The 24208-nt window shown below is 35.0% G+C and overlaps 1 protein-coding gene across 8 annotated transcripts in view; it reads left to right on the top strand.

The window, feature by feature from the left end:
* Positions 1 to 4044: 4044 nt before the first annotated feature.
* The window catches only part of EPHA5 (EPH receptor A5), a 168951-nt gene continuing 148787 nt past the window's right edge, over positions 4045 to 24208 (top strand). For all 8 annotated transcript variants that reach the window (XM_087916034.1, XM_087916040.1, XM_087916039.1 and 5 more), the window contains exons 1-2: positions 4045 to 4105; positions 17779 to 18442. In XM_087916034.1, the coding sequence (XP_087772160.1) occupies positions 4067 to 4105; positions 17779 to 18442 (703 nt within the window). In that variant the 5' untranslated portion in view covers positions 4045 to 4066. The remainder of the gene's footprint in view (positions 4106 to 17778; positions 18443 to 24208) is intronic.

The following is a 24208-nucleotide window of genomic DNA, read 5'->3' as shown; positions in this document are numbered from 1 at the left end:
ATATGATTCATTGGTTCTGAAATCATTTTCTGCCAGCTCCTTCAGAACCCTGAGATCTAATCCATCTGGTCCTGGTGATTTAAACTCATTTAGATTGGATAGGTGTTATCTTTAAAATTGTGGTGCCTATTTTGACTTGTATTCATATTCTGTCTTCTTCTGTGGTACTGCTTTTGATATTGTAGGTTGTCTGTTTTTTCCTTAAAGATAGATACAAAGAATGAATTAAGCAGTTCCACTTTCTTCCTGCTACTCTCACCTTGTCATCTATTCCCACTATATGTTGAAAGTAGCAGGTATTGTCTATAAAGTCAGCTCAGCACATCTTATAGGAAGATAAGGTGTGATGATAATTAACAGATAAAATTAAGAGAAAAACATTGGCAAAAAATAAAATTGCATAGGATATATTTGCTGGTGAACTAAATTCTATATGATGAACATATGCAGTGTAAGTATACAAGTCTATTGTGTTGTATGTTACTTTCTGAAAACTGTCTTTGAACTCTGCTTCTGGCTTTACGTAAGTCTTTCACTTTGTTCACAGCAGAAATATCTGATTTGATCATGGTTCTGATTAGATTTTTAGAGCTGAGTTCCTAATCCTTTTAGAGCTGACTTCCTTATACTGATAATAATAATGGTAATATTGATAATACTACTACAACTGATAATGATAACATTGATAATAATAATGAGCTGTCACAAAGAAGACAGTGTCAACCTATTTTCCAAAGCACAAGAAGGCAAGACAAGAAACAATTGGTAGAAACTAATCAAGGAGAGAAGTAACTTACAACTAAGGAGACATTTCCTAACACTGAGGACAATAAACCAGTAGAATGGCTTGCCCACAGAAGCTTTGAGTGCTCCCTCACTGGAGGCTTTTAAGAAGAACCTGGGCAACCCTTTGCCTGGAATGGTAGAGGATCTCCTGCTTGAGAAGGGGGTTGGACTAGAAGACCTCTAAGATCCCTTCCAACTCTGTTATGTTGTTAATACAGTACTTCTAACATAATGCAAATGGTAATAGTCCTGAGGATAAAATATTTCTTCTGAAAAAATTGATTTGTAAAAAAACCCTCAAATATCTCCTTTAGATGCAACAAAAGGAAAGTTGTACCATCTAAATAACCCCCATAACCAAGGGTGGGATTCAAATTTTTTAACAACTGGTTCTGTGAGCATGGCTTAGGTGGTGGGCATGGCTTGGTGGTCATTTGACTGGGTGGACATGGCTTGGTGGTCATGTTATTGGCTGGGTGTGGCCAATTCAATATCACTCTCATCAAGGCATGCATCTCCTTGCCTGGCCTCTCATGACTGTGGGGATGCTGCAACAGTCGTAAGTGTGAAAAATGGTCATAAGTCACTTTTTTCAGTGCCATTGTAACTTTAAATGGTCACTCCACACAAGCAAAGTACTAGCAAAGAAGGGGAAAAAAGCTCCATAGAAATTCCAGAGACAGGAAGTCTAGTCCTGCAAAGAATGTAATAAGGTTAATGGAGAGGCAGTTTCTGTAAGCAACACCAGAATGTTTCCTTCCTGCCTTCCTTACAGGATTAGGCCAGTAATTTCTTCTAACAACCAGTTCTCTGAACTGCTTAGAATGTTAACAACCGGTTCTAGTGAATAGCTGTGAACTGATAGAATCCCACCCCTGCCCATAACTCTAAAAATATTAGGTTTTGTTAGATTGCCATAGCTCAACATGCTTTTAGCTATAAGCACAAAAAAGGAAGATAGTGCTATAATTTTCCTCAGCTTGTTTAATAGGTGCAGATTTATCTTTTAATTATATTTTCTATTTGGATTAGAGATTGTAGGTATTGCAAGAAAAACGTTATAAGTTTGGAATAATTTATTATTATGTAAGGTAAAACTGCTTGTTAATTGGCTGTATTGCTTGGCAGAGCCAAATGATGTGAATTGAAGCACTTAGGCAATAGAAGGCAAAATCTGCCAGGGACTTTTTTTCTACAAACTTTTAGGAAGCTATTTGAATCTTGAAATATATGAAGAACCATCAAAGTTAATTCAAATCGTATTTAAACTCTGTTCAGCAAATCCATCATTTTTGTGAAAGGATTTTCATTGGGAATAGAACTGTCAGCCCAAAATGATAGCCCTCCTTAAAATTATAGCCCTTATTCTCAAAGGCAGTATCTCATTTTTAAAAACCAAGTGCCACCTGGAATCATAGCTTCACTGACTGTAGGCCAGTCATATGCCAGTCTTTATATACAGTATTTCCATTTTATTTTCAGAATTTTTACAAACGTGGGTCTCTTGAACGTTCTTCTTGAAACATTAGGGAAAAGAATAATATAGAAGGTGGGAGAATGGAAATGAGAAGCATTTTTGTTGTTTATTGTGCTTTGCCCTACTTTTGAATCACAAGTATTTTTTGTTTCTTGTTTGTTGACTTTCATGGAAATCTCCTTTACTAATCTCTACTAGTTTACTGTCCTCTGATCAGATGCCATTAAAAGTTTCTAGTTCTTAGTCCTCTTCACTCTGAGCTTATGAATGTTAACAAAAGAAAAAAAGAAAAAAAGCATAAACTGCAGATTGCTCAATTGTTTATTATTCATTATTTCCAGTTCTTGGTTTTATTTCCTTTTTCTTTTTTCTGTAGGCCTTGATTTGATATCTTAGTCTGCTAATGTTTTTATTGAAATGTAATTGTGTAATTGTGTGTGTGGTATAATCTTGAGTTTTTGGTGGTGTTAATTTTGGCTATATAAACTTACTTCACTTCTGTTGTAGGTAAATTTTTTCTCAATGTATGCTGTATAGGCACACATGATATTCTCATGTATTATCTGAAGCACAATGATCCCTGCAATATCAAACAAGTTATAAAAGGAATATATTTTTGAATCACCTTTTTGTGCAACTCCTATTAGCTATCAGTTTACCAATTCAGTCTGATGTGTCATGAATGTTAATATTTTTAATTATGAAAGAGATAGTTGTGTTACAGAGAAATGCTAAAATTTACTTTTTTACTATGGCTGTTCTGATTCTAGTTTGGATTTTGGCTTATTGTGGAGTGACACTGTAACAAATCATCCATCAATAGACAGATAGACATTAACAGCATTTATAGACTATGCAAAAGATACAATCAGCCCAAAAGGGAACAAAAAGACCCAAGCACTTCTCCACCAGCAATCAGCACCTAGATCAGCATAGAACTCCAAGGTTAACATCAGACCAGAGGTGATATTCAGCAGATCCTGACCAGTTCTGGAGAACCGGTAGCAGAAATTTTGAGTAGTTTGGAGAACCGGCAAATACCACCTCTGATTGGAGATTTTACAATATCCTTTCCCTGCCACCGCCACAGAACTGATAGTAAAAATATTTGAATCCCACCACTTCATCAGACCAACATTCAAATAAACAATACCCCAATGAAGAAACTGCCAAAGAGCCAACAGTAAGCAACTCAGTCAAAGAATCTTGTAAGTCCATCCTCACCAACACTGATAGGCAAACCACTGGAATATAAACTGACAGCACCCAGCACTCCTTACTAGCACTGATGATGTTACTTTGGTTGGGTAATGAAATGTCTGCAAGAAAACATACAAGCAAGCTCGTAGAGCACCAAGGACCTCTTATTTCAACCTTGAACTACAAATATTATCCTTTATTGTTGTGGAGTGTATTATCTGCAGCACCAATTCAAATAACTTAAAATAAGTGATATCACCCACCTAGATATTCCAGTCCTTCATAGCCATTTAGCTAATTAAAGATATGAGAAGTTTTATATACATCACACACACACACACACACACACACACACACACACACACACAGAGAGAGAGAGAGAGAGAGAGAGAGAGAGAGAGAGAGAGAGAGATACATAAATATATACACACATGTATGTATGTGTATATATATATAATTTATATGTAAGTATATGTAACGTGTATATGAAATATATTATGCCTATTAGTTATTGTGCTAGTGGAGACTTCGTGTCCATTTTACACTCAATTAACATTCTTTCTTTGATGTCTTTTAGTGAATTTATTGGATTCAAGATCAGTTATGGCAGATCTTGGATGGATTGCGTATCCAAAGAATGGGGTAAGTGTCTTGGAAGTCCACATAAAACACCAACTACCTCTCTTCTGTTGGTAATAATATATTCATATATGTATCATGTTCCCTGCAGCAGCTCTAGCAAGTTGGCCATTTATATGTCTCCCCTTTGGGATTGAAGTGGACTCTGGGTACAATGAGTAATGTCCTTTATTTTCAGAAGCAAAGGACAATATAGAATTCTCAATTTTCCAGCACCAGTTTAATTAAACTCTACTACATTTAAATATATACTAAACATACTATGTTTAAACATACATAAATGTTTATTTATGTTTATTTTCTCATTTCCTTTTTTAAAGGAACCAATTGAAATGTTAATTTTTAGTTGTACAGTATGATACACACATTTATATTCAAGATAGCTATTATGAGTATATCAAAATTATTTATTTATTATGACTTCTCCACCATAGTTTCCAATTTTTTTCTCTGAGGATGCTTTCTTTTGATAACAGGCCAATTTAGTCTCTTAGCCTTCAATATTCATAAAGGCATTCTGGGTAAGGCATACATAGTAGGCATGACTGTAGCATTTCTATAAATTAAAATTTTGGAGGCCAGGAGACCTGATGACCATCAGGTTAGATGTCTATGGACAAAATATAGTAGATTACAGATAGTCCTCAACTTACAACTGCTCATTTAGTGATCCCTTGAAGTTACAATGGCACTGAAAAAGGAACTTATGACCATTTTTCACAGTTACGACCATTGCAGCATCCCTGTGGTCATGTGATCAAAATTCAGATGCTTGGCAATTGACTAATATTTATGACAGTTATAGTGTCTCAGGTCATGTGATAACCTTTTGTAATTTTTTGACAAGCAAAATCAATGGGGAAGCTAGATTCATATAACAACCCTGTTACCAACTTATCAACTGCACTGATTCATTTAATGGTGACAAGAATGTTGACAAGAAAAATCATAAAATGTCTCACTTAACAACAGAAATTTTGGACTTAATTGTGGTCATAAGTCGAAGACTATCTGTGTAGAGCTCCAAATGGTTCTAGGGTTAATTAATTTGTTGAGTTGTAAAACTGATCATGTCTACAGTAATTTTGACTGCTTGTTTTGAATTAACTTTGTTTATAAAACATCTTTATCTGAGGAAGCAGTTGAATTAGAATGACTTCTTTTTTATTCCTTATTGTAGTTAAATTAGAAAGTACCATGAAGTTTTAAAAAGCGGTGTGATTAGCATCCTCAGCTGCTCTAGGAATTTCGAACAATTGCTAGGGCTCTGTTTAAAATTAGGTTCAAGTTCAATGAATGAATGTAAAGGAAGTTTCATTAGTTCCTTCTCTATCCTAACCACATATGGGGCTTCATCCATTTAATAGCTTTCATCGCTGTATCCATTTTTTTCTATGATTATATAATCATACAGTCGTTACAAAAATGATGGCAGTGTTGGATGACTAGAGACTGTATTTAATAATTAGGGAATATGGGAACTTCCAGTTTGCAGGGCTTTGGCGGCAGGCAGGAATCTGCGATCATATGCGGTTCTGCCTGGACTCGCCGCTGGATTGTCCCGAGCCACTCGGCTTTGGGGCTAAGCCACCCCATAGAGGTGTGCGAAGAGGGGGGAGATCCCAGCAGGTTCGAGGGAAGCCGCATCTTTCCTCCCCAGCTGGCTAAACTCCCTTTCCTGAAGGCAGTAAGAGCGGCGGTCAGAAATGGCCGCCTCAAAAAAACACTCAGCCGGAAAAGAAAGTGCAGGAGGAAGTTAAGAAGTGAAAGTTTTGGCTGACTGGGATAAGAAGCAACAATTGAGATACCCTGGAATTTAAATCTTATAAAAGATATATTGCTCCCAAAGAAGATTTGGAAGCAGCGAATGAAAGTGAAAAGGGAAAGTTTTTTTTTTCCTCACTCTCCTTCCTTACGTTGACAGCAGGAGAATGAGAAATCGGAAAAATCTGCTTTGGCAGCAACAGGTAATTAAACCGGATTAAATGCCAAGGGGACAATAAAGATTTTTGAACACTTAAAAACCTTTTTTTTTTTTTTTTGCTGTAAGTGGGAAGGGAGAGGAAAAGAATAAGAGCAAGATTTGGCTGAAGGAGGCTGCTTGGAATTTAAAAGAATTTAAAGTTAAATCATAACAAGACTTCTAAAAGATACATTTTAACTGGAACTTTGTAATTAAATAGTAACCCCAAGAAGAGAAAGTGAAAAAAGAAGAAAGTGTTAAATGAAACAGCTTGTGTGTATTTGGATTGTTTGGTGACTTTGGGACTTCTGGAAATTATATTTGAATGATTAAAAACAACTGGGTGGTTGTTTAAAAAATATTTTACAATGGCATCACTTGTGGATGAACTGAAAATGGAATTTAAAAAATGTAAAGAAGAGGAACAAGAAGGGAAGGGTCTTTTGGATCCGTTTTTCATTTCTTAGAAATGGCGATCTGTACCTATGAGAAACTACAAGAAAAGACTGCGCAACAAGAAGGTTGGGACAAAGAAGAAGCCATCTTTAATGAACAAGTAACTTTATCTGGGGAAGAAAGGGGAAAGGGGGAAAAGAGAATGGAGAATTTAAGACCTAAAAAAACAACCAAAAAAGGGAAAAATAAGGTGAAAAGTGGATATAATGTCAGAAAACAACAGAAAAGGGAACACAGAAGAGGGAAATAGAAGTGGAGAGACAAGGGGGTAAAAAAGGTAGAGTGAAGAAACAAGGGAGGAAGGAAGGGAAGAGAAGTTACAAAGATTTGGAGCAAGATGTAAAGAAACAGGACTTATTCAGAGATAATGGGTAAAAATATAACTGAAAATGAGATTCTGCAAAGGTACATAAGATTATATTGTTATACTTGTATTAGAAATAATGTTAGAAAATTGGAACAATATATGATTAAAAATGGGATAAAATATTCAGTGTAATTTAGTGAAACTTTTTTGAACAAAATAAATGAAATGAAATAAATGAGAATGAGTATGAAGCTTTAGAATGTACTAAGCAGAATCTGAATGAAAGCTATGTATTATATTAAGTGTTATAAATTTAGGGGAAAGATATAAAGGCGTCATACTCCAATCAGTGGTTACAGGAGAAATTTTGTTTTAATGAGAAAAGATAATAGGAAGCTGAAACAGGACAGACAAAGGATATAAGTATAATGATTTAAATTGAGATAAAATAAATAAAATAGAATTAAGAGAGATAAAAGAGGGGAGAAGCTATATAGAAAATGTAGAATGGTAATAAGATATGGAATGGTATATAAAAATGAGCATGAACTTGAATTTGTGTCTGTAAGAAGAGATGTAACCCGGGATCAAGCTGCTTTCAAAAAAGATGTTTTATGTTTTCATGCTTTGTGTATGTTTGTTTTTTAAAAAATCAATAAAATTTTTGGAAAGAAAAAATAATTAGGAAATATGGATTAGAATGGGATGATGAATGAATGCACACACACACACACACACACACACACACACACACAAGCCCAAAGTTATTTTTGGGATTGAATTTTTGGTTATTATTTTCTGGGTTGAAAATTTGTTTGAAAATGGAGGAGCACACCAATAATTTTGGCCATTGTGGCTATGTTATTTGAAACTAGGAAATAATTTGAAATAAGGGCATTTTTTACAGTACGAAAACTAAATTGTGTGTGTGTGTGTGTGTGTGTGTGTGAGAGAGAGAGAGAGAGAGAGAGAGAGCATGTGTGGCCTATGTATGTTTGTGTATATAATTAGAGTCCTAAAAATATCAGCTATTTGATGTCTGGAGTGCAGTGTGAAAATGCAAGTGAAACCTAGTTCAAGACTAGTTATAGTACTGAATTACATGTTAATGCTATATAAGAAGTGTGTATCAGCTTGCAGCCAGTAAGTGAAGGAAGCCCTACAGTCATAACCTTGCCTATTCTTCTGTGATTTTCTAAATTTCTCTGAAGAAATCTGAATAAGGATGAATGTCATTATGAGATTTTTAACTATGTCCTGCAAGGAAGCATAATTTGTGAAATAATACGTAGCCGCATCCAGCCAAGTTCCCCAACATCTCACGACTAGTTGGGCAGGGAGAGCCAAAGTAGGAGCGATTTCTTTGAAGTTTTATAGTTTAAGTAGAGCTTTCATGAACATCAGGATAATTACTTCAAATCTCTTCAGTCATTCTGTACAAAGCATCTGATATGGACCATTTTTTGATAAAAATAGTTTGAGTCCCTTGACTGCTTTGGTCATGTGTGGAGTGGCATCTCTTACAAAGAGAAGAATATGTTATATCATTCAGCTGGACTAATTTCATAGAATCATCAAAGAATATAGCAATAGTGGAATTGTTTATTTTTTACAGAGTTTCATATGTTAGAAAAAAAATATGTTACCAGATTTGTAACATTACAGAATTCCAATAATAACATATCTTCCATTTACACTACTTGTTTCATTTATTGAAATCCATACCTTCTTGTTGCCAATAGCAACTCTTATCTTTCCTGATATATCTTCAGAGCAGGCAGATATATAATTTTACCTTAGAGTTTATTCATTTGGAATCCTCAAAAAAAAAAAAAAAAAGCCTGAGGCTATCACTTAATTTCCTTAAGGAAACATATGAACTAACAATCACTGAACAAAGATCCTTACAAAATTCTGACTGGGTAATTGATGAACCAGCTGTCACGTTCCGGTGTCCAACTTTAAGAAATGCAGACAACACAGTTCAGTGTGGCACTTTTTATATCTTGCAAATGTAAAATCTGGCACAGAGTGACAAACAACGAAGAAATCAAAGTCAGTGCTACTATGGTTTAATTCTCCATCCCTTAAATGCACTCTACCCTGCCCGGTGTCTCCATCCCTCCACCTCTCACCTATCACGTGCTGGCAATGTGCCCGCCGCCTTCTTTCAGTGAAGATAAATCTTGCTAAACAACTAGACAAAGAATCTAGATTGGGCTGATTTTTGGGGAGAAGCCTTTGAACCCATCTCTTTCTCTCTCTTAAAAAATCAAAATATGACTTTTCAGTTAAAATAAAAAGCATCCAACTCTCACCAGGTTACTCTAAAAGATGTTTTAATTTACTTATAAATGCAAATAAAGATTCTAGACAAAAATATAACATGTCACAGAAATCCCCTCCCTAGCGATCACTGTAATGCCTTAATGAATAATGTTGGGAAGGAAGAACTAAAAAAGACCCATTGTTGACAAATTTGGGTAATAGGAATGGGACTTAGCAGTTTTGCAAAGTTTGCTGCATTGTTATAGTAGCTTGGAATGCTACTTCTTGAGAATATATACTGAAAGGGGAGGAGGGGGTTTAAAGCCATCCTGTAAATGTCCTGTTGTAAATTATTATCCTGAGACTTTATACAAAGAGGCCCCAAATTTCTGAAATTGACTTTCCTTAGTTGTCTCTATCTGGGTTTATAGCACCCTGGATAATATTAATAACAAATCATTGGTCCCCTGCTGATTTAAAAGTGTTAATTAAATCTGATTAAATGCTTGAGAAGTTGTTTTCCCATTGAATTATAGTTTGTTCTATTACTTGATTGGAACTGGAAAATAATTTAAAGATAAAAATAATATAGAAGCATTACAGCAAAGGAAAATGTATATGGACAAGAATGATTCTGCAATTTAAATATAAGTGTAAAACTATTAAATTGTGGGAAAGATTACAAAAAGTGCATGAAAGAGCTAATCTCAGCAATAAACTGTATTTGATTAGAAAGCTATACCAAACCAAGTTAATGAAAGGACAGGATATGCAGGATTATATAAGGTACACCTTGGAAATGGTTAAACGTCTGAGAGGTATAGGAAAAGAAATAAAATATTTTCATGTCACACAGTATTAGTGATTTATCAGAAAGTTATAAAACATTTGTCACAGTGCTTGATGCATGTCCAGATGATAGACTAACATTGGAATATGTTAAGGGCAAGTTTATAGATGAATATAAGTGTAAAATAGAAAGCATTAATAGTGATAGTGCTTCTGTTGCACAGTCTGCTTTAAAGATAAAAATAGGAATAAAAACAGTTTCATGAAGCAAGAAATATATGAATGCTTCGTGTGCAAGAAAAAGGATCATTTAAAAGCAGATTGTATAATCTGGAAAGCTTTGAATGCAAAAATTACAAAAAGTCAAAAAGTATGAAGGAAGAAACTAATTTTGTTTCAGATAATGGATATGTTTTTCAATCCAAAAGTTGCACCTCACCTTTGGTACATTGATTCAGGAGCTACAAGTCACATGACAAATGACAGAAATTTCTTTATTCACCTTAACCAAAGTAAAACAGAAAAGATCATCGCTGCTAGTGGGCAAAAAATAGAATCAGAAGTAATAGGGGATGGTTTTCTTTACTGTCCTATTTCCCAGAGTATCACCAGAAAGATATTTGTGAAAAATGTTTTATATGTCCCTGCTGTTGAAACTAATATTTTGTTATATATTACATATTATTTGTCAAATATGTTGATAACATTTTGAAGAAGCTCACAAAATAATGTAGCAACCTTCATGGGGAATAATCGTGTCATCACAAAAGGGGATATCTTACTTACAAGAGGTAAAATTACAGATGAACTGTATCAGCTAAACTTCAATCAGGTCGTTAATATTGCCAAGGAGGAAAAACATTCAAACTGCATTCACATATGACTCAGATGATTTGAGCGCAGAAGTACTGACATAATAAAAAAAATTAACTAAGAAAGACTATCCAAATGTTGTAAATGAAGAAACCAGGCCGCAAGAGGTTTCAATCAGGAGATCCACCAGAAGCATCCCAGCCAAACATCTGTCCTATATTTCTTGTGTACCATTAAAACCCAGAGGAAAGAAAAGGCAAAAGAGCCTGCAGACACTGCCCTGGTTCCCCAGCCCAGCCACAGCCATAGTCCCCAGCAGCCCCTCAGAACTGAGGTCTGAAATGGGACTAATATAAGGAGTAGCTAGGCTGGGGAACCTGGGTGAGGTGTTGGAATGTATTTTGTATTGCAACCACTACAGAAGTATTCAGCCACTATAGGTTTGCATCTTTGGTTAAACTCTATGTCCTTTTGTTCTGAGTAGTATTTCCTGTTACAGTTAAAACAGTTAAAGGAGTGATCCCTGTGCATTGGAATAATATCAAGTTGCTTTTAGTGGAAATGAAGTAGAGCTGATTAAGGTCAACTGTTTTTATTGTTTAAAAATGTCTAGTGTTAAATCACTTTTTCTAGCAAAGATATTTCTCAACATTTTCACTGTCTAAATTATAATATCTATTGGGAAGATACTGAATTTCCTAAGCCATTTTTATTTTCAAAAATGAAGGTAACTGTTATCAACTATTTGCATGATCACTTAACAAGCTCCAATGTTTGGTTTTTGTAAATTGGTGGAAATCTCCTCAACTAATGTTGAAATATTTTTTCTTTGTGAAGTTAACACAAAAATATTTTTTAATAAGCACTGGTTGCAATCACCTTACTTCTGGGGAAGGTTTTTATTTCTTATAGTTTGGCTGCTTTAGGCTGAAATCCAAATACTTAGTAATACAGAATGATTATATGCAGCACAATTATGTATATATTCTCTTTCTTTTTGGCTATTTGTGCATTTGGAAATTAACAACAATCAAGATCCTCTAGCCAAAATAATTATTATGTAAAATTGGAAGGATCAATATTCAACTAATTTGCAGCAAAAAATTGCTGATAAGTGGATTTTATTGGCACTTCAGTTTTTTTCTATATGTCTGCAAGGAAGACAACTTGAGCAGCTTTATCAAATTACTTGGAAATGCCTTGTTTATGAGATACTTTTTCTAAAAAAAAAAAAAATATTTTTTCCAAAATGAAAAAATATATATCACATTATTTTATTAGTGGTATTAATATTATAATTTAGTAATGTAAGCAATTTTTATTAGTTTGTTATGATAAAATTTATGTAATAAATACAAAAACCCACAAACAGCTTAGTATTCCTAACTGTAGACTACAGTCGTGCATTCCCTAACTTTTACTTAAGACTAGGGCAGGATTAAATTCAATTGTATTCATTGGATTTACTGGGATGTAAACATGGACTAACTTCCAGGAATTAATTTCAATTCTAGCATCATCCATTCCAAGTGGGAACACAGAAGAAAACATCACTTCTGCTGTGACAGTTGATTGGACTATTTAATCTGTTGTCTGAATTGGTTTTAACTCTGTTTTGTGCACTGGAGACACAAGTTTATATTTAACTGGCTTAATAACTAAGAATTAAAGGCTCAACTTGCATTTACCCCTTTCCATTCCTTGAAGGTGATTTTTTTTTTTTTTGCAAAGGATACATTGAATCAGAGATCAGGACACAATTACATTGAAGTATAAATTACTTCATTGACAGATCTGGAATTGGAGGCTGAAGAGAAAAGTCTAAGGAGGATAGGATGACAAACCCTTTATAGATTTATGCAAATCATGTTTTTTTACTTGATTGATTACATTACCATTATAGATCTTTATAACCTTCCTCTAATTCATATAGATAATGTAAATTAAAAAATAATTAATACCTCTCCCACCTTACTGACAAAGATCCATATAATCACAGCTATGACTTTCCCATTAGTAATGTATGGCTGTGAAAATTGGACCATAAGAAAGGCCAAATGCCAAAAATTGATGTTTTCAAATTGATGTGTTGGAGAAGACTCTTGAGGGAAGACTTTAACTACTGGGAATCCAACTATGCATCAAGTGGGTTATTGTATAGGATCCTAACCAACCTAGCTGACAACTTTGTCATCCAACAGGCAGAAGGGGGAACTAGGGGAAACTCTGAAAAATATTATTATAAAAGACCAGTCCAGTACAATAACACTGAAAAAAGGTAAAACAAGAAATCCAAGAAGAAACTAGCATGGTTGCACAAAGATTTCTCTGATAAATTAAACGACAAAAAAGATACGTACAAAAAATGGGAGGGACACATAACTAAGGCAGAACACCAATAAATTGCCTGAACTTGCAAAGATGAAGTCAGGAAAACTATTGCTTGAACATTTGTTTAATATGCAATGAATGTCAAAAATAATAAAAAGTTTCTTTCAACATATAAAAAACAAGAAAAAGTCAAAGATACAACCGATCCACTAATTGGAGAAGATAGCAAGGGAGTAATGGGAGCAGAGAGAAAGCAAAGCTGCTTAATTTATTTTTTGCATCTGTCTTCACACAAAAAGAAAATATAAATCAACTTACCAAAAACATAATGGTAAAAGACAAACTAGAAATTCAAATTAAAACAAGCAAGAAAATTGTAGAATACCTGTCCTCTCTAGATGAGTTCAGGTCACTGGGATCTGATGGATTACAATCCAGAGATCTGAAAGAACTGACACACCTGATCTCGGAACCATTGAACCAAAGGACAAAAGTACAACAGCAGGCATATACTGTAAAGTGAAGGAAGCCACCCATACTTATGTCTTGCATCAAAAGTAAAAAAATTAAGTTGGTTGTTGAATAAATAGAAAGATAGCAATAGCAATAGCACTTAGATTTGTATACTACTTTATAATGCTTTACAGCCCTCTCTAAGCAGTTTACAGAGTCAGCATATTGCCCCCAACAATTTGGCTCCTCGTTTTACTCATCTCAAAAGGATGGAAGGCTGAGTCAACCTTGAGCCTGGTGGGATTCGATCTGCCAAATTGCAGGCAGCTATCTGTCACCAGAAGTAGTTTGCAGTATTGCACTCTAACTACTGTACCACCACATACTGAGAAATGGGGAAATCTACAAAGTAGTTATTTTGTGCTATTGAATTCCTCATATTATAGTGGAAAGCAGTATTTCAACTGGACAAAGAATCTAGATTGGCTGTATATGGTGCAAAAAAGTAGATGGTAATTAGTTAAAGACAGAATGTCTGAGTCCCATCAGTTAAATATTAAACTACTTTCTATGACTATGTCTTTGAGATTTTGTAGCAGGGCAGGCTAGACTGCTTTACTAACAGTATTTATTATTGTTTATATCTGTTGAAAGATCAACTAGCCAGCTATGGCTTGTTTGTATTGCAGTTTGTTTGTTTGTTTGTTTGTTTGTTTTAAAAATCAGTTTGAATGGCTATCACACAGTTAAATTGGGCAGTACAGTATATGTTTAAAAGCCTTGTAACATAGCCATAATCTTCATCTAGGATTTGGGGTAGCTGTCCAAACTTTTCCATATCTATGATACAGCCTTTTAAAATTTCTAATTGGGAAAATGAAGCCAGTGTAGGAATTCTGTAGGTCTTGGAATGATGATTTATATAACACTGGAGAAGCACATTCAGACAAGCAGGATTCTGTTACTGTTTTAATAAAAGTTCTAATTCTATTAGGTGTCATTTTATCTTAGTCTGGTCCACCTTGTAGAGCAGACATTTGGCTCTGTACTCCCATCAATCCAACCAGCATAGTCATGCATGATGAGAGACATTACGTTTTTATATCAACATTGGAAGGTTCAGTCATGTATTCATAGTATAGCAAGAATGTTTATATGCTTAGTAGAGTTGATGCATACCTTACTAAAAATGAATATATAATGTAAGCCTTTTATAATATCTTGAAATAATACATGGCTATAAACTGTTTTAAATTAATAGTCTTTCTTCAGTTGCTTGTTACGTCCCTTTCAAGCGCATAAGATTTAGTGATCACTTTAAGAAATTATGTGTTTCCAAAGCTGAAAATACTACTGATTCAACTTGAAATGTCAATAAATATTGTGGTTGTAAACAGGGGAGGGATTCCACCAGTATAACAACTGATTTGGTGATCGCACACTTTGATTTAAGATTTATTTTTGATGTGCTGTAGCTCTGACAAGAATCATATATACATGAACTACATTACTTATGGGTATATAGTCATGAGCTTCATCGATATCTTGTTGAATATGTTTAAGGCTGCATGTGAGTATGGGAGAGAAAGTAGGTATTATGGTTAAAGTAAGAAGTGGTGTGTTCAAAGTAAAAGAAACCCATGTTTTTCTTAAACATGAAAATGAATTGACATCTCTCTGCTTTCTTCTTCTTAAACACATATTTAATTTTAATGTAGAATACAAAATATTTTTTACTGAAGGCTGTAGAATTACCTTATTTTTAACCTTCATAAATATGACTTAGTTGCTAAGCATCTGAATTTTGATCAGGTCATCATGGGGATGCTGCATCAGTTGTAAGTGTGAAAAATGGTCATGTGTCTTGTTTTTCATTGCCATTGTAACTTTGAAAAGTCACTGAATGAACTGTTTTAAATTGAGAACGATCTGTAGTCTATAGCTGGAAAATCATTTCCTTCTGGACATCTATAATTAATTAATTAGATTATGAATTTTGCAGCATTATCATGTAGCTTGATCTATGGAAGAAAATCAGAATATCCTTCCAAAAATATATTTAGTACACTGTCAACTTTTCTGCCATCTTTATAAGATTGTTTATTTGGACCTGTGAAGATTTTCTCCCCAGTGTTTATTAAGTTTCTCTTTAAGAAAGGAGACCAAAAAAAAAAAGGACTTTACCAAAATGTTGGTGACAGAAAGACAGAATATTTGCCACTTTTGTATAGATATTTGTTCAGATAAAGACAAAGTCTGAAGGCAAGCTGAAATCACAAGAAAAACATCTGTAGCTCCTTTCTTTGTAACTATAATTTTCTCTTATGATTGTGTTCAGACTTACATGGCCAGCTTTGAAATGTCTGTCTTTTCCCTTGATGTACATGAAAGAGATAAATTTTGATTGTGCTAGCCATCATCCCTGCTTGAAAGGGGTTGATATAAGGGAAACTAGCAGAATGCAAAAGAGGTGGCTGCTATTGATCTGGTTATAATGAGAGATTGAAAGAACAGAGTGGTGCTGGTGTGATTGGTAAATATAAGAAAGAAATTTTTAATAATTATAAAATGTCACTTTTTAAATAGCAGAACGGTTGTATGACAGTGAATATAAACGAGAATGTATTCCAATTTCAAAGATAGAGTTGGTTTTAATGTTCAGTGTGCCATGTTGGAAAGGGCTATATTCTTTTAAGCAGATATTTTTGATTGAAAAAGTTGTTTTGTCAAATAAGTATAGGTCTGCGTGTCTGCAGTTTCTTGACATTTTAACCATATATTTTATCTACAATAGTTCCCTTAGTACTGTAGATGAAACACTTTCCTTAGTATTATTGTATTTTTTCTTAGCATTTTTGGTATCAGAAATCATTTTAGTCATGTTTTCCAGAGGCGGTTTCTTCAGTTTGAATGGCATTGTAGGACACTATGTAACCTTCAAATTGTAATATATTTGAACATTGTTCTAAGTAACACTGCTTACCTATTCCAGAGAAAATCAGGTAGGCAAGTCCAGATCTGAACTTGGACAATGGGATTCTGGACAATGGGATTCTCTTCAGCCAAGATACACAGTTAAGTAATTTATTGGATAGGGCCTTTTTCATATTTATGACCAAAGCATAACTATGTACTGATGTAAAATTGACTAGGCCTCTAGTCCTGTGATAACATGAATTCATATTCACAATGGATATTTGTTTTGTGGGTGTCTTAATATTCACACTTCAAGAAAATCCAGACTTGCATCAAATGCACTAAAAACAGGACAAAAGAGTTGATGTCATTATTTGAAAATGTAGATAGAAGACAAAACTATCCAATCAATCATAAATTGAATGAACTAGCCAGGGGTGGCTCAATGGCTTGTTGATCAGAAAGGTCGGTAGTTCGGCGGTTTGAATCCCTAGCGCTGCATAAGTGACATTACTTGTCACAGCTTCTGCCAATCTAGCAGTTCGAAAGCATGAAAAAATGCAAGTAGAAAAATAGGTATCACTTTGGTGGGAAGGTAATCGTGTTCTGTGTGCCTTCAACATTTAGTCATGCCGGCCACATGACTACAGAGACGTCTTTGGACAGCGCTTACTCTTCGGCTTTGTAACAGAGATGAGTACCGCCCCCTAGAGCTAGAAACAACTAGGACGTATGTGCGAGAGGAACCTTTATCTTTAAGCCACCAGGCCTAGGAAAAGATTTATTTTAAAAATATTTTACCTTTTTCTTTGAAGTGTATATAGTACAGTAATTCATTTAAAATGCTTACCATTAAATGGGAAAATATGAGGATCAGTTTATATATTTGTCTTCTAACCAAGTACTTCAGCTGTGGCAATTTTTTCCATTTAGGAGTGCCTTATTTTCAAAGCAAACACATTTTCTGTTTTCAAAATTGTTTCTAGGTGTTCTGCTTTGAAAAGAGTCTATATATACAGTACTGTAGTTCTCACAATTACAACACAATTGAGTCTAACATTGCTGTTGCTAAGCAAAATAGTTGTTAAGTGAGTTTTGCCCTATTTTACAATCTTGTTACTTGTCACAAAAAACTAACATATCAATAATTAGAAAACAAAGCTTAGGGAGAACAGTGCAAAATCTGATTTTTTTAGCTGCTATGGACAACTTATGGAGAAAAATATTACTTCAGTATTTAAAGGTATAGATAAGGTTTGATACTTTTAATTTTTTCATTATACAAATACGATCAAATGTAGAATTGTGGGCGTTTGCAGTCTGATTTTTAAAATTGCTTTCTGTTTTCTGTTTCTTTCTCCCTTCCCCCTCTTTGTCTAGTGGGAAGAAATTGGTGAGGTGGATGAAAATTATGCACCAATCCACACATATCAAGTGTGTAGAGTGATGGAACAGAGTCAGAATAATTGGCTTTTGACAAGCTGGATCTCTAACAAAGGAGCCTCTCGGATCTTCATTGAACTAAAATTTACCCTTAGAGACTGTAACAGCCTTCCAGGAGGTCTTGGAACTTGCAAAGAGACTTTTAATATGTATTACTTTGAATCTGATTATGAAGATGGGAGGAATGTGAAAGAAAACCAATACATCAAGATTGATACCATTGCAGCAGATGAGAGTTTTACAGAATTAGATCTTGGAGATAGAGTCATGAAGCTAAATACGGAGGTGAGAGACGTTGGACCTCTAACCAAAAAGGGATTTTACCTTGCTTTCCAAGATGTGGGTGCCTGCATTGCACTGGTATCTGTCCGGGTCTATTATAAAAAGTGTCCGCTGGTGATACGAAACCTTGCCATCTTTCCTGACACCATCACTGGAGCTGATTCTTCACAGCTACTAGAAGTCTTAGGATCATGCGTGAACAATTCAATGACTGATGAACCCCCAAGAATGCATTGCAGTGCTGAAGGGGAATGGCTGGTGCCTATTGGAAAATGCATATGTAAGGCAGGATATGAAGAGAAGAACAGCACCTGCCAGGGTAAGGATTTTATGCCAGAAATGGTTTTATTGATCTGTTTGGAAGATAAATATTAATGTGTGTGTGTGTGTACACACAAACATACATACAGAATGAGAACATCCTATAATAAAGGATGGCAGCCTTTATGGCAGTTTCTCACATAAATATGTGTTCTCACAGTACCATAGATAAAGCATTAATTGCTACTTCTAGCAGCTGGGGTACTTCTCACTCAGCCATGCTTATACAGTTTATAAAGCTGTTCTCTGCAACTTAGCTCATTAAACTGCATATGGGAAGGATGGACCAATGTAATATTCTAGATTAAAACTTGTCATATCCCTTCTGAATTAATGTGTATCTGTGAGAAGGAATAAAAATTTGTGAAATAATGAGTGATTGATTTGAATGAATGAGGCGGAATTGTGCTTTCTCCCTTTCTTTTTTTTGCTCAGTTTTACTCCCTTTCTTATATGGCTATAAAGGATTTATAGTGGCCAATATTGTCCTAAATCCAAAAAGAACTTCCATCATTCCCTATTTTTGACTGGAGGCATTTTAAAAATTCAGACACCATAATACAAAAGTAATGATTTAGACCAGATGCGTCATACACTGGCCACACCCACTCCTAGTTTAGTGAAGAAGAAAAATTGTGATACATCACGTGACGACATGTTGTCCTGAGTTTGACACCCATGAGGTAGCCAATGTACATATATCTACAAAACTGGCCTAAATTGTTTTATAATTCATAAATTATAAAATTATAAAAAATCTTCCTGTCTTAATTGATGGATGTAGACATCAATGCAAATTTAAAGACATTTATTGCATTATGATATAAAAATACAAATGTATGGACACATGGTTTCAGATTTCTGTAAATTAATGTTTTCTACTATCAGCAAAGTGATCTCTAACTTCATTAACTGTGGGTTTTCTATGTAAAGACTATGTAAGTATTTGCAGAGAAATTCTATTAATTGAGAAGAAACTCAAGGCTATTTGTTTCATGTAGAGTATAAACAACACCAAAATGTCAGTAAGGTATCTGTGTTCTTGCGGATATCTAATCCAAAGACAATATAATTTCAAAAATATTTTTATTATGCTACATTTTGTATGAATAGTTTTTACAATTTTCTTTGAACAGTTGTCCAAAATAACAGAATTTAATATGGTTCAATAATAATACTATAAGTCTACTTTTCTTTGTTGCTCTATTAATATTATATCCCCAGAGAGCAGAGAGCTTTTGCAATGGCAGTTAAAAACAACATTTTACATAAAGATGCATTCTTTTGGATATGTGAAGAATTATGGTTTGCAATTGCTTAAAAAAAGTAGATGACAACCCTTTTGGATATTTAAAAAACAAAACAGTTTACTTTAGTTTACTTTACTTTATTGTCCTTGCACCTTGTACAATGAAATCAAACACCATCTTCAGTGCACATCATGACCATGAAAATAAACACAAACACACATTCTTCACCCTCCACACATTGAACCAAAAAACCCCCAAAACCGCACCAACACTGCACTATACAGCAGAATTCAAAAGAGCTACTGCCCTGAGATAGAAGCTGTTTTTCAACCTATTTGTCCTTGTTTTTATTATTCTGTACTGTCTGCCAGATGGTAATAGTTCAAAAAAAGGGTTCCTAGGATGAGATGGGTCTTTGAGAATGTTTTGAACATTCTTAAGGCAGCGGGAACTATAAAGTTCTCCCAAAGATGGGAGAGACAACTAATGATCTTCTAGGCAATGATGTTAACCCTCTGGAGTGCTTTCCTATCTGCCACTGTGCAATTGGCAAACCATACAGAGGTGCAGTAAGTTAAAATATTCTCTATTGTGCAGTGGTAGAAGGCAGGGGTGGGATTCTACCAGTTCGCACCTATTCGCTAGAACCGGTTGTTAACAATCTAAGCAGTTCGGAGAACTGGTTGTTAGAAGAAATTACTGGCCTATTCCTGTAAGGAAGGCAGAAAGAAACATTCTGGTGTTGCTTATGGAAACTGCCTCTCCATTAACCCTTATTACATTATTGGCAGGACTAGACTTCCTGTCTCAGAAACTTCTCTGGAGTTTTTTTCCCCTCCTTTGCTAGTACTTTGCTTGTGTGGAGTGACCATTCAAAGTTACAATGGCACTGAAAAAAGTGACTTATGACCATTTTTCACACTTATGACTGCTGCAGCATCCCCACAGTCATGAGAGGCCAGGCGAGGAGATGCGTGCCTTAATGTGAGTGATATTGAGTTAGCCATGCCCAGCCAATAACATGACCACCAAGCCACATCCAGCTGGTCACATGACCACCAAGCCACACCTACCAACTAAGCCATGCCCACAGAACTGGTTGTTAAAAAAATTGAATCCCATCCCTGGTAGAAGATCACAACAATTTTTCATTCAGTTGCTATTTTCTGAGAAGTTTCAGGTAGTATAATCTCTGCTGGGCCCTTTTGACCAGTCCTGCAATGTGAGCACCCCAGGTCAGGTCCTCTTTTATGGTAACACCCAGAAACTTAAAACTGGCCACTTGCTCCACTCAGTCTCCATTGATAAGCAAAGGCTGGATGTCTGATCTGTTCCTTCTGTACTCCACTATAAGCGCCTTGGTCTTATTGGTGTTGAGAACCAAATTATTGTCTCCACACCACGAAAGCAACTGGTCCACCTAATCTTGGTAGGCAGACTCCTCCCCCTTGGAGATGAGTCCCACCAGTAGTAGTTTATACAGCAATGCTTTTTAATAGAAGTATGTTTAACATTTTGCATCATATTCTTTGATTTTGTTGTATAAACAGTAAAATATTATATTATGCCATTTTCTTCCTGGCTTGCATTAAAATTTGTTTCTCCTTATGGCTAACTTAATGTGTATTAAGGTATTCCTAGCCAGATTTGAAATAATCATAGTTAATGAATAAGGCATGTTGCCAGGAAGAATGGCAAAGTATAAGCCAATAAGATTGCTAAGATGTGCCTCAAAAATAATCAAGCATTATTAATGGCAATACCTGATCAATTATAGATTAGATGATTGCAGGTTCATGCTTTCTGAATTGCTTAAATTTCTTCTAAATTATGATACTACTGGATACTAATATCATATGAATTGCCTCTTAGACTGGTATGCATAAGTTTTAATAGCAAGCAAGGTATTCATTAAAATTCATCCTTTAGTGTTGATTGTGGGGAATAGTCTGAGATTGGTTTACATACAATAGATTGATTGATTGATATTGATTTATGATCTTACAATAGATTGTAGTTGATTTACAAGGCTAGTGAAAGCTCCAGTCAAATCTTATCAACAGATTCAGTCTGAAAACATAACACAATAATAATTGAAAGTTTATATTAGTAATACATCAATGTTAGCGGTAATGCAAAACAGAAATTGCTTTATAACATTTTACATGTGATGAAGAGGATATAAAATATAAGCTCTAACCTTTACTAGGTTAGATTTTTAAAACCTTTTTTTAATAAATGGTGTTGAAATTCTTGCTAATCCTCATGAACATATGGCAGCAATTACAGTCTTTTTTTTGGCTAAAACTGTTAAATGATAGTGATGTGTTCAATCCATCATCTTGTTGACAGTGTATTTAGAACAGGAAGCTGGACAAATTTTATGATTCAAGTCAGTGCATGTGGCATGGAGAAAATCTCATTATATGATTGACCTCTAATTTTTCACAGAGCAGGTCATCACATTGTGGTTGTTTAATGAAGAGAAAAAATGTATTTTACGCTTGTTTCCCATAGCAAACCACTTAAATTAGTATAACTTGCAATTCGATTTTGAACAGCAAGCAACTGTAACTAATTTAGGGAAGTATTAGTAATTATTGATATAAATTGTATTTTTAAAATAGAAATTAAAAATATTCAGGCATGTTGACTTGCCGTGGCTAAAATCAAGTAGAGTAGAGCTCTACTTTTATTTGCAAGATGATGCAGATTTTTATAGAATCAGAGTGAAAGTGACCTTAAAGCTCATCAAGCCAGCATTCCTGATAGATGACCATCCAACCTCTTTTTATACACTTCCAGTGAAACAGAGTATACCACCTCCTAAAAAATGTCTGAATTATTGCCTTACTGCCTTCTTTGATAAAGTGGCTTAATTAGGAGATCAGAGAAATGCTGTGTACTGTATATAGTATACTTGGATTTCAGTACAGCTTTTGACAGAGTAGGACACAACCTTCTTGGTAAGATACAAGAATGTTTGATAGACAGTTCTATCACCAAATGGATGCATAATTGGCTGACCAACCACACTGAGTGTGTAATCTACATGGAAGGAAACACACAGTGGGATACTTCAAGAGTCTATATTGCGACCAGTGCTCTTCAACATCTTTATAAAAGATCTAGATGAGGGAATAGAGGTACAGTTCATCAAATGTGCAGACATCACCAACACTTTCAAAGATAGACTCAAAATTCAGAAGGATCTTGACAGACTTGAATATTGGACCCTCTCCAACAAGATATAGTTCAGCAACAGAAAGATAGCCTCAAGATAATGAGAAATGATTGTTTCACTTTATATTGAACCAGTGAGGCTACACTTTGAATACTGCATCCAATTCTGGTCACCATAATACATACAGATGTTGAGACTCTAGAACAAGGCTGTCAAACTTCTGGTCCATGGGTCGGATAAGTCATGCGCTGGCCATGTCCCACGCCCGGTTTAGTGAAGGTAAAATAAGTCTCTATACATTATGTGACACCACCGTGATGTGAGTTTGACATCCCTGCTCTAGAAAAAATGCAGAGAAAACCAACAAATATGATAAGGAGCCTAGAGTCAAATTGTACAAGGACAGCCTAAGGAAATTACGTTTAGCCTAAAGAAGAGAAAAATTAGGGGTGACATGATTGCTTTATTCTGGTGTTTGAAGGGCTGTCACAGAGAAGAGAGGATCAACTTATTCATCAAAACATCTGGATAAGAAGCAGCAGCAAGGATGGAAGCTCGTTAAAGAGAAAGCCAACTTAGAAATAAGGAAAAATTTCTTGATAGTGGGAACAGTTAATTTATGAATAGTTTTCCTCTTGAAGTTATGAGTGCTCCATCACTGGAGGTTTTTAAGAAATGACTGGCAATGATTTGTCTGAGATGGTATAGTGTGTCCTGTCTTCAGCAGGGGGTGGGCTAGAAGACCTCTAAGATCCCTTCCAGCTTTCTGATTCTATTTTACTCCACTCCACTCTATTCCCCATTCCTATTGCTGCCTATGCCTGTTCTATATTCACTATTCTGTACAGGTAGTCCTCGACTTAACAATCATAACTAAGCCCAAAGTTTATCTTGCGAAGTGAGATATTTGTTAAGTAAGGTTTGCCCATTTTACAATTTTTCTTGCCACAGTTGTTAAGTGAATCACTTCATTTGTTCAATTAATTCATTAATTGCTGTGTTGTTTTTTGGTGATGGGGCTAGCCCTCTGGAATATCCTTCCACTAGAAATTTGTCTATTTTTCAAGTATCTTTATTCATTTTCAAAAATGGAAAATCAAAAAGATAAGCAGGGAATGAAAAATAATAATCTAGAAAGAAAGAATATAGAAGTGCAAAAGGCATCCTTGGCTTACAGCTGGTTACTATTCAAAGTTACAACAGACACTCCCCCCAAAAGATTCTTAAAGATCCAATTTCAAAGTTATGGCTGCTGCAGGTCCCTCCCTCCCTGTCTCTCCCACCCATCCTTCTGGTTCCACACAGACCTCAGCCTACTCCCAAGCTGGCC

Source organism: Pseudonaja textilis, chromosome Z (genome assembly GCF_049901715.1).
Source record: "Pseudonaja textilis isolate UNSWEBS1 chromosome Z, rPseTex1.2, whole genome shotgun sequence".
Taxonomy (NCBI): domain Eukaryota; kingdom Metazoa; phylum Chordata; class Lepidosauria; order Squamata; family Elapidae; genus Pseudonaja; species Pseudonaja textilis.
Note: the sequence above shows the minus strand (reverse complement) of the source record. Positions and strands in the feature narration are given on the sequence as shown.